This window comes from Schistosoma mansoni, chromosome 1 (assembly GCF_000237925.1).
Source record: "Schistosoma mansoni strain Puerto Rico chromosome 1, complete genome".
In the NCBI taxonomy this organism is placed as follows: Eukaryota; Metazoa; Platyhelminthes; class Trematoda; order Strigeidida; family Schistosomatidae; genus Schistosoma; species Schistosoma mansoni.
Genome location: NC_031495.1, coordinates 4,355,199 through 4,368,048, shown reverse-complemented (window position 1 = coordinate 4,368,048; position 12,850 = coordinate 4,355,199). Strand labels below are relative to the sequence as shown.

Here is a 12,850-nt window from a genome sequence, read left to right as displayed (position 1 = left end):
GTAGCCCATGAAGGGGCTACAGGTGGAGTTATTTATGTTGTACTGTAAGCTAATTTCAATACTATAACTGTTTATTATTAAAGTCTAATGTATAAGAATCGGTTATTGAAAAGATTATGATAGTTTTAAAATATTGAATTAGGACCTAACATTGAACATTTATAATATCATTTAGTTTGTGGTTGAAAAAAATCAATGATTAAATTCATTTTATATTGTTTGTTTGAATCTTCCTATTGATGTTTAAGACCACCCTATCTGGGACTCGTCAACTGGATTTACCTACATCACAGAGTTGATGTTCACTCTATGACTCTAACGCAGTACCGTTCGCTTCAAACGTCATCACGTTATCCACTCAGCTACTGAGTCCTGATAGCCACTTTCTTATGCAATGGGGTGAAGTTTGAATTCACATAGTATTGTTTGTTTGAATCTTCCCATTGATAAGAATATAACTTTTTTAAATATTATGTTTAGCTTATAACAAAAGATACAGTAAATACTTGATTATTATTTTTTTTCGGTTGTACTTCTTATGGATTTTTTTTGACTTGAAACAGTGATTTACAAAATTAACTATGTGTCAAATGAAGGATTTACATACCATTGTACATTGAATAACTTCAAATGAAAGTTTGTCATCATGAATTTCAATTATTCTAGGTTTGATATCATTATGTTTGCCATAAAATTAGGTCATCAGTTTAAACTCAGTGATGAAGTCATGAATTCACACTATAAATCAGGTAAACATAACATTTCTCTTCTATTCCTCATTTAATTCTTAGTTTTGTAGATCACTAACGTAGACCAACAACTAACTTCAAAGTCACTCCTTACGGTCATCACCTAACATACATTAGCCCTTCGTCGTATCAACGTACTATGACTGCTTTGAAGACCATATAACATAAAAGACGTTATTACTAAAAGTAGGTACAATGAAGAATTTGCGACCACCACTGCATTAGCTAGTCCATGGCGTACAATTAATTGAAGCGCACTGTTTATCCTTGACCTTAACAGGGATCGATGAACTATTCAGTAATCTAACTGCCAGATGATTTGGCTAAGGCTCAGTGTCACTTCACTAGCCCTACATTTATTATCAGTTTCTTAAATCAAAATCACTTTTAAATGGTTATTAAAATGAAGATTGAAAATTTTATTAAAACAATGTGGGAAATTCATTGTTAAGTATGTGTGTGTATCGAATTTCTTCTAATAGAATAAATAGTTTTATAGTACACAGTTTATTCTGATTTAATCAACACTCCATAAAGGATATATCTATATTTAAGCATGGAAATGTAAACACTACATGGTAGATTACAGGGGTATATATATATATAATGGCGAAATCATCATTATGTATGCATTTAATCTTAAGGATATTTATTTCAATCAAGCTGGTACCCCTATATCAAGTGAATAAATAAGTAAATAAATAAATGAAAACCTGTGACTAAAATACTCCACCTTTTTGAAAGAAATAATGAATGAATGATTTAGATGTTATCACCGTCATCAACATCATCATCAACAACAATGTCAACAACCTCATTATCATTTTACCATAAAGTCTATACATGAATTATTGACTAAGTAAAGAAAAAAAAGGACCATATCTCTTGAGTATTTTTTTTTGTTTTAGTTTTGAAAAATAGTTTCCCTCTAAAAATAAAAAAAATAAAATAAACAATGAACATGACGTTTTTACAAATAATTATCATTACGTGTATACATTACATATATATACGTCTGTGTACATGTGTGTATGTATGTGTGTCTGTATATCTGTATATAAGGAATGAAGGGGTAATAACCAATGTATATATTTAAAATATTACACTCGATTCATATTCAGATATAAAGAGAAGTCAAAATAGAGAAAGAAACCAAGAAGAAGAAGAAGAAGTCATTTCTGTTGAATGGAACCAAGAAGAAGTACATAGTGGAAACTAGTTTTTCTTTCGGATTTAAATGAAGATTATTCACATATAGTAAAGTATATATATATATACATTGAGAATCATATCATCTATAAGTAGTATATATATCTGTATTGTATGGATATGTCGGTTAAATATTGAATTCAGAATAAGTAAGGTATGTATCTATATATTGAATATTTATATATAAGTGATTATAAGTGTATATTAATGTGTTCATGTCAAGTTGTCTGTGAAAATGATGCATAAAAGGAAATTAATGAATAGTAACAATACTACTACTATTACTACTACTAATAAGGGTGTAAAATGTATTTCTACATAGATAATAGACAGTCTTAATTACTATGATAATTATATTTTAACTTTTAAATTTTGGCGCCCAAACAATTGTGACAAGTTTTTATTATGATTATGACTATTGTTACTGTTAATAGGAATGTCTTTTGCAACTAGACCATTTAGGCGCCATTTATGAATGAATAATTTTTATCACTATGACTCCTATACATAGTTATTATTATTATTATGATTACTACTTATGATCACTCTTAGATGTATGTGTGTATGTGTGTTTGTATGTGTATGCATATTTAACTGGTTTATGTGTGAGATGGGGGGGGGTAGAACACAGTTTATTTTTATAGATTCTCTATGTAACTTTTCTTTTCTTTTTTTTTATTTTTCATTTCATTTTGAGAAGTGAAAAGAGAGGAAAAGAAAAAAAGAGTAAACGAGAAAACTTAAACACGTGTCAACAATAGATACATACAATTACACTGAGAAATACATAGAATAAACGAACAGGTGAACATACATGGATATGAAAAAGTATAATAAAGTTTTAATCCTCTAGATACAATTAACTATGTAGGTGTTTGTTAAAAACACATTCAACAATCTATTTCCATAAGTCTCTCTATGGGTATACATATAGGTATATGTCTGTCTGAATGTATATAAACCAAATTTACAAAAAAAACAAACCGTTGAGAATTCTATTTTCATTTAACAAGTTTTATTAAATATAAACTATTGTGGTTTACTAAATGGTATGAACTATATAAGTGTATAGATGTATATAGCAACTAGAAAGGAAGGACAAAGTTATTTTCATTCTATATTCATTCATGTTACAATCATCATATGTACAATTCAATGAATGCGGAAGAAAAATGAATATCATATCATCTTGTTGTGCTTATGAGGTATGGCAACTTGGACCGATACATAGATGTGTGCCTGGTCCTAAATTATATTCATTCATGTTACAATCATGTGTACAGTTCAATTAATGTGGAAGAAAAATGAATATCATATCATCTTGTTGTGCTAATAAGGTATGGCAAGTTGGATTGATGCATAGATGTGCCCCATCCTACGTTGTAGCTGACTGATTATTATTACTAGATTATAATCAGAAGGGATTTTGTGGAGATTTCAGTATTTTTCATAGTTGAAATCATGAGTCAATTGAAGCTAGACCACCATCGAAAACTTGGAAGCACTGGACTGACGTTTTGTCCTATTGTGGGACTCCTCATCAGTGCGCATCCACGATCCCACCTCGCGAGATTCCAACCTACGACCTACCAGTCTCACGTCAGAGCACTTAATCGATAGACCACTGAGCTGGCCGGCATACAACGGTGTTAATGTCTAACTTCAACCAATCCACGAATGTTCTTAACAAGTATATATGTGATCAAATTGTTCGAAATGTATTACGCTAATATATCACATAGTTCTGATAATCTTCGTCTTCTTATTACATTATCGAAATTCATCAAAGGGACTAATTGCTTTAAAGTTCATTTTATATAATGTAATATCAACAATTTAATATGTATGTAAGTGAAAACAATATAGGACAGGTACCTAAATATATAATTGAATGATACTTTATCTCTATATTAATATTAGAGAATTTGTGCTTCATTATATATGTGTATCATCTGTTTGTGATTTTGTGTGTGTGTGTGCATTTGAGTATCAACACTCCTGTGGTGAAGTGAAAATTTTTTTCTATATGGATATTTGAGAGAAGAACTTTTTTTTAAAATTGATTATTTTAGGCGCCACTTTCATTTTTCAAAAAAAAACATAATTAGTTTCAATAATAAAATTGTCAGAAATAGTAATGTGAAGGCAGTTTTGTCAGTCGGTAGATATTTCCAACTGAATGTTCATACATTAGATGGATTCAGTTATATTCATCAAAACTAATCTATTTTTATATATAGTTGAAATCATAAGTCAATTGAAGCTAGACCACCGTGGAAAACCTGGAAGCACTGCTTCAAGGCCGTTTCGTCCTATTGTGGGACTTCTCAGCAGTGAAGTTAGACATCAACACCGTTGGATGCCGGCCAGCTCAGTGGTCTATCGGTTAAGTGCTCTGGCGCGAGATTGGTAGGTCCTGGGTTCGAATCTCGTGAGGCGGGATAGTGGGTGCACACTGTTGAGGAGCCCCATAATAGGACGAGTTGGCCGTCCAGTGCTTTGAGATGTTCCATGGTGGTCTAGCTTCAAATGACTCATGATCTTAACTATATAAAATTACTAAAATCTCCACAAAACCCCCTTGTGATAATAATGTGACAATTTGACATTAGTCTGTAATTATAAAATGATAGACAAAGTTGAATAGTTTAATTTCATAACCTTCATTAATCAGAATTAAATCGATAATGTAAAACCAATGTATCATTTCATTGTGTTGACTTCTAGATTCTTCTTGAAATGATATTCTACTAGTGACCTACATCACAATTGGTCAAATACAGAAGCTTTGTTTTCTTCTTATATACTGACTTTATCAATGATTATCTAATTACATTAATCTTTAACACCATGTGATTTATTGACCTTTATCATATTAACTGATAGACAATATTTATTATCTTATCATGTCTAGTAACTTCAAAATGGACTTGAGCATTCAATTCATAGAAATTCCTTTATCATTCTTACATAGTGTCTACAAGGAATGTAAAGAAACCTTTAACATTGAATTATGTCATTTATATATCACATGCATATGTCAGCGGTTTAAAGTTTAAACTCCTTACTCCAAGAACTGAAGTTTATTTCAATTTGATCCATTACTAGGTTGTTTATAAGTATTGATACATAATTCCTAATTAGAACTGAATGTGTGTGATAAGATGGTGGTTGGAGGTGGTCAACAGGGAACTCTGGACACGGGTTTCGTGCTACTTGGCACTCGTCAGCAAGGTGTACCTGTAATCTTGAGGGAACTGGTGCTCCCTGACGGATTCGATCCCGTATCACTCAGCTTCACAATCAGAGACGTTACCGTTTAGCTACTCGGGTCGTGACCGACCTCCTGTAGGACTGAGATGTAATCACAATTAATTGATCATTGGGTGATGATCAATGCCATGCGTGTCAAGTCCTTGACTAGTGGCCACATTGCAACTTGATCGATAGCATTCGATCAGCACTAAGAAGGATTTGATACGCATGACATTGATTATCACCCAGTGATCAATTAATTGTGATAAGATCGATTCATTATTTTAATAAAATTACTTATCAATTCATAACAATGATTAGTTCAATTTCAAATTGGCGCCTCTTATGTATGTTTGTGTTCATAACTATAACGTTAACAATAAGTTGAATGTATCATTAATTGCTATGTGTTTCACACTTCTCTTATGTTCTTGTCAATCTACTTAACTTATTCATCCAAAAACTAAATCAATCAATGGTAATAACTGTCAATTACTGGTCATTCTTTGTATTATAATTAAAGTACATGCGAAAAAATCAGCAATAGTCAACACTCAAAAAATGCCACAGGCATTTTTTTTTATTTTTTAAAACTCTTGTATAGATCATATCAAAAAATGTATAATACCTGATCATAAATAGTAGTTGTTGTGAACATCAACTCTGAGATACAGGTACATCCAGCTAACGAGTCCCAAATAGGTTGAAACGAGCGTCAAACTGGATTTCATTGTTAGCTACTATCTATCTTTGCTTATAATGCATGTGAATTAAGGCTATATCGAGGCAATACGCACAGTATGCACATATGCGAATTAGAGACTGACCAGTTGCAGTCCTAACACATTGATGGGAAGATTCAAACAAACAATACTAAGTGAATAGTTGCTATGGTTAACTTTCAAAAAAAAAATAATAAAACAGTGTTGTATATTTAAGTGTGAATATGTTACTAATCCAAAAAGGATACATGATTACAAACATACGAAACATACTGAATGTATAATCATAACAATATGGTTTATTACCTACTTTCATTATGATATAAATAAATCTTGTAAAGTACACAAAAAATCTTATTTATTTATTTATTTAAACACATAACTATAGGTACAAAGGGGGCACCAGATATATATATATATATATATATATATATATGCGCCAAACCATTCTCATTTAATTTGTATGAGACCTGTGATACTATCCAGGTGCCCAAACTGAAGCAGGTACATAAAAAACACTCTTAAGGATTATACTTAGAAAAGTTTGAATTATGGTACACGATATACATCTGTATACATTTATATCACACTTCTTTTCATGTTACCATGTTACCGGTGTTTTGTTATCATTATTACTATTATTAGTATTACTATTACTATAAATACACCATTTGTATTTGATATGTAATAACATAGTAAACTAGGTATATACATAGGGTAACATATATACAATTATGATTATCATCAAAATAGTAATTTATGATCTGCATTTTTGATTTTGTCATTCTATTACATGTGTTATATATGCATAGAAGAATTAGTTACTATGATACCTTAGTTACAAATCGATGCCTGTCTATATTAGAAATTACGAATATACATGGAGATAATATAGTTTGACTAAAGTGATAAGTTTGAAGTGAATTTTTTTTTTAATTTTCAGACAAACAAGATGAAAGTGTAAATAAAGTGCCATTTATCCCAGTATATATATACATATACATAGGGGTTTTATATAGATAGATTAATTTATTCTGTCTACACGTGTTATATAAATGTTGTTTTTTATCACTTATATCAATGACCGACAACTATCTTATGAACTTTATTCATTCAAGTAAATAATAAATGATAAACTTGTCTGAATGGTAGTAGTAACTATTATATTGTGTAAATAAGATATTTATCAGTAGGGGGGGGGTTCTGTGGAGATTCAAAGTAATTATATATCGTTGAAATCATGAGTCAATTGAAGATAGACCATCATGGAAAACCTGGAATCACTGGACGGCCGTTTCGTTCTATTGTGGGACTCCTCAACAGTGCGCATCCACGATCCCACCTCGCGAGCGAGATTCGAACCCAGCACCCACCAGTCTCGCGCCAGAGCATTTAACCGATAGACCACTGAGCTGACCGGCATACAACGGTGTTAATGCCTAACTTCAACTGATTCACGAAGTTGAGCAACCATTCACTGTCTTTATTCCCATAATAGGACGGAACGGCCGTCCAGTGCTTCCACGTTTTCCATGTTGGTCTAGCTTCAATTGACTTGCGCTTTCAACTATGAAAATACTAAATCTTCACAAAACCCTTCTGATATCTCTTTTTAATCTCTAATAATTTGTTTTTTTTATCTCTTTTATATTTAGTCGAATGTTTCCATCATTCAAAGTACGTGTTACTGGATTAGATAGAAATGCAAAATATATTATGTTATTAGATATTGTATCACGTGATGAACATCGATATAAATTTCAAAATGGTAAATGGACAATTGCAGGTAAAGCTGATCCAGAACCATGTCGTAAACCATATATACATCCAGATTCTCCAACAACTGGTGAAGAATGGATGCATAAACCAATTTCATTTCATAAATTAAAATTAACTAATAATGTAGCTGAAAGACAATCATTTGTAAGTTTGGGTTATTTTATTATTAATATTTTTTAGCTTATGTAATCACAACTACTGCTCTTCCTGAATCTGCTTTGGGTGAGACTGTAATTTATGGACGACATCTGAGCGACACTAACGTGACCTTGAGAATGTTCACCTACTTGCTTGATCTAAATGAGAGTTATAAACCAGTGTGAAGAATAAGGATTATGATTTACAGTTGATGGTTAGAGTTAGGAATTAGATTTAGGGTTTTCATCACAAACTGATATAAGCTAAACTGCCAAAACTCTATTTAGCCTAATAGATGAATGAATTTCGCGCCAAAATCCAAGACCTGTTATCCTAAATCTTATAGGTTCGTCAATAAATTATAGTCTCGCCCCCCCCCAAAGACTTATTTTGTTAAACATTTGTGTAATGAATGTAAACTCGGATTGGGAGAATCAGTCTATTGTTTAATTCAAAAATACAGAGTGCTTTCGTAAAATATGAAAACCATATATTAAATACATTATTTGTAGATCTTCCTTCAATCGTCCTTTACATGCTTCATGATTCTTTTTCAATCCTATTGTTATTACAACTGCTTTCTATTTCCGTTTCTGTTCTCTTCCATTGAATCTTCTCAATCTTCCACTGATATGCATTCCACTTTCAATTGGTGTTACAGACTACTTATATCTGACAACATCAGTATTATATACAACATATGTTTTCCAAGAACAAAGTTATAGTTATATTTTGGATAGTAGCTAACAATGGAGTTCATATCTTGCATTTCAGTTTATTGAGAACTAGTCAGCTATATGTACCTGCATTAGAGTACTGAGATTAACACTGTGATATAATCCCATTATTTGCTATTCAACTCTGATTTTTCCTGTATATTCAGGTAACTCAATCTTAAGACCACTGAGCTTATATTAAGTTTTGAAAGGGTGAATTTTAAAAATATCCCTGATGTATTCAAGATAAATTTGAAAAGTCAAGCTTGAATTGTAGAAAGTGAGAGAATAAATGAATGAACGTGTTCTTTTTCTAGATTTGACTTATACCACAACCATTGTTAGTAGCCAATTTCAACTGACTGTCCCTTACAATCCCTAATGTTCATATATCTATTATTTGACCTTCAACCATGACACTGGTTGATAATTTCAAAGTAAAGCGACACTCACCTTGAATATTAATGCTAAAATGTTGAAGGTTTATCTTCAGATCTAAACTAATAACTTCGAAACCAAGTGTTTAAGTGTTATTCTGATTTTCAATGTTTCAATATACAACATACAATTTAATGTCACGAATTGATCCTTACCATATAATCATGAGAAACCAGGCATTTCATCCTTGTCTGGGACTCCACAGCAATGTCCATTCACGATCCCGCATTCAGCAGTTGAATTAAGGACCTTCAGTCTTTCACGCAAACACTTAACCTCAAGACCCCTAAGTGGGAATCTAATGGTTTCCATGTCTGACTTCATATCTGTTGATTTTATTTATAAAAGAAATGGAATATATGAAAACTTTTTCCAAATAATGGACAAATATTGTTTTGAATTTTTCCAATATTTCAGCAAGCTGTACTCAATTCAATGCATAAATATATACCAAGATTTCATATTGTTCGCGCAGATCATCTAAATAAAATGAATATGTCCAATTTTGTTACATTTATCTTCGATGAAACTGAATTCATCGCTGTAACCGCTTACCAGAATGAACGAGTAAGTTTAATTGTTTAAACGTTTCCTCGTAGTTAAGTGTCGTTAACAGTCGATAGAACTGAAACTTGAGAAATGCATGTTGAATTGTATAGGTGGATGGAGGTGGTTAATATGAAGCCTTTGAAACAAGTTACGCGTTGGTTGATACTTATTAGCAAAGTGTACCGATTATTGTTTTCAGTGGGAGGGGGCTCATACCCTGAAACAGATTCAAATTCAAGTCATCTAGTTTCACACTCTGAGAACTGACATGTAGTTATTTAGTCCATGACTGAGCTTCTACATCTGGTTGATCACTGAGTTGGTCACCGATCAAGGTCATATTTATCCAGTCCTTTAGTACTGAGTGTATTATATTGATCAACTTAAATTATGGTTGTCAATATTGAAGTCAAAACGGATTTTTATGTTTGCATTAAACAATTTCTATTTTTTGGGCACTTAATCACTACAAATGTAGGGCTGATAAGGTTGTTGAGTTTTGATTGAGATAATGAATTGACCAATGTCAGACTACCATTGAAAATTTAAAAGTACTGGATGATCGTTTCGTTCTATCATGGGACTCCTCAGTATTGCGTATCCACGATCCCACATGATGAAATGGAACCCAGAAAAATCAAAACTTATTGAATTAGATATTTGAACGAAAATTCCATTTCCGTTTATGGGTAATTTTAACCACTAATAACCTACACAATACAAAAACCATGTATGAATAATTTTATAGCATATTCGTGTAAATAGTTCATCAGTTGCAGTCCTAAACATCAATGGGAAGATTCAAACAAACAATACTAAGTGAATTTAAACTTCAGAAAATTACACAAGCAAGTGGCTATCAGAACTCAGTAACTGAGTGGATAACGCGATGGCGTTTGAAGCGAAAGATACTGGGTTCGAGTGCCAGAGTGAACATCAACTCTGAGATACAGGTACATCCAGCTGACGAGCCCCAAATAGGTTGAAACGAGCGTCAAACTGTATTCCATTACTAGCCACTACCCATCTTTGCTTATAATGCATGTGAATTAAGGCTATATCGAGGCAATACGCACAGTATGCACATATGCCAATTAGAGACTGACCAGTTGCAGTCCTAAACATCAATGGGAAGATTCAAACAAACAATATTAAGTGAATTTTAACTTCACCCCATCTCACAAGCAAGTGGCTATCAGGACTCAGTGGCCGAGTGGATAACGCGATGGAGTTCGAGGCGAGGGTACTGGGCTTGAGTCCCAGAGTGAACATCAACTCTGAGATGCAGGTACATCCAGCTGATGAGTCCCAAATAGGTTGAAACGCGTGTCAAACTGGATTCCACTGCTAGCCACTATCCATCTTTGCTTATAACGGAAAAATCCTTTTTTTATTTAAGTTTCATGATGATTAGGACTTGAAATACCTAATGCTTTCAATGATATTCGAACATGTGCCAACTCATTGTACAATTACGAACATTATCACTAGGCTATTCAATTCGCAACTGATTACCTATGCCTGGTAATAGCTGAAATGTCTTATCTATTTGTCCAATATGATGTAGTTATAATCGAATTTCAATACTTTTTAAAAAACTGATATCGATTTTTTCATATAATGGAGAAAATTTATAGCTAAAGTGAATAATTTTAGTGAAGTTGCTTTCTCTAATGTTAATGATTTAATCGTGAAGCTTTCATCGTCCTTCTGAATAACAATATCAGCATAAACTTCAGATAGAAATGAGTTATTCGGATACTTCTATCGGAAAAGATCTAGTTTATTAATGAATTAATCAGATCAAATACAAATATCAGATCAATAATCAAGTTAAATGAGAAAAATAATCAAATTTCATCAAAAGATAATAATAAGATATTAGTTAACAATAACTAATCAAGATCAAAATCGATCATTCAATCAATCAATCAATCATAATTGACAAAATTGTAATTTCTCACTTTAATCAAAAATTTATGCTGATTAAAATTATCCAGTAGAATAATGAAAGCTCCATGATTAAATCATCTAACCAAGAAAATGGTAACAATCATGAAATCTCAGTACGGATTCAAAATTCTCGTTTGGCTTTTGCCAACTTACATCACCTATGGCGAAGACGAGATATCCATCTATCAATTAAGGGACGAATATACTGCGCATCAGTTCGCTCTGTTCTACTTCGCGGCTGTGAAACATGGCCATTAAGAGTAGAATATACTCGTAAGTTACTAGTATTTGACCACAGATGCCTTAGAAATATTGCTCGCATCTGCTGGCATCACCGGGTTAGTAATAGTGAGGTTAGATACAGGGTATTAGGGAATGATGGTAAATCAGTGGATGAGGTGATGAATCTGCATCGACTGAGATGGTTGGGCCATGTGTTACGTATGCCTGAAAACCGATTACCACGACGCGCAATGCTGACTAGTATTGGGGATGGTTGAAAGAAAGTTAGGGGCGGCCAAACCAAAACGTGGCATCAGTGCTTGAAGTCACTAACTTCTAGTCTGAGCCACGTTGGTAGATGCAGACTAGTTGGTTGCGGTCCGCGTGACTATCGTAACCAATAGTTGGAGACTTTAGGTGACATGACTCAGAATCGATCACAATGGCGTAGGTGTATACACTGTTTATCCTTTCTTAAACCTTGAGATTAAAATTGCTTCATATCTTTCTTTCTTCCTGTGATATATCCTTATATACAACCTATCTTTTATATATTGTCATCGCTAAATTAACTACTTCTATGAATCCGGTATTCATCTTATTGTGTTAATGAAGTGTGGCAACTTGGACCGATGCATAAATGTGCCTGGTCCTAGATTATATCTGACTGACTGACTGAAGAATACGAAAAAAGGTATTAAACTAAGCGCACTACTGAGGAGTCCCACAATAGAACTAGTTGACCGTCCAGTGTTTCCAGATTTTCCATAATGGTCTAACTTCAATTGACTCATGATCTCAACTATACTTGTTTATTCACATATTTTTCGTTTAAAAAAAAGATAAGAATTGAATCCATTAAAAATGTGAAAAATTTTTTTCAAGACGTTTACTTTTGCTGTATACATACACACACACACATACACACCTATACACGTGTATATATCCACTACTCACCACCAACATACATGTAGACACATAAATATCCATTGACATATCGTTCATATTATCATTGTAAAATGTATTCATTCATTTCAAATAACCCGTATCTTAGATGATCATATGATGATGATAACAATCATAATCATAATTATTATTATCTATTCCAGTTACCTTTCTC

General features: G+C 32.6%; 1 protein-coding gene across 1 annotated transcript in view; it reads left to right on the top strand.

The window, feature by feature from the left end:
* Smp_163240 (putative T-box transcription factor tbx2) overlaps positions 1-12,850 on the top strand; it is a gene marked incomplete at both ends in the record, with an annotated part of 54,634 nt that overhangs the window by 24,795 nt on the left and 16,989 nt on the right. The window contains 2 exons of the mRNA XM_018793036.1: positions 7,591-7,858; positions 9,424-9,573. Of these exons, the coding sequence (XP_018647589.1) occupies positions 7,591-7,858; positions 9,424-9,573 (418 nt within the window). The remainder of the gene's footprint in view (positions 1-7,590; positions 7,859-9,423; positions 9,574-12,850) is intronic.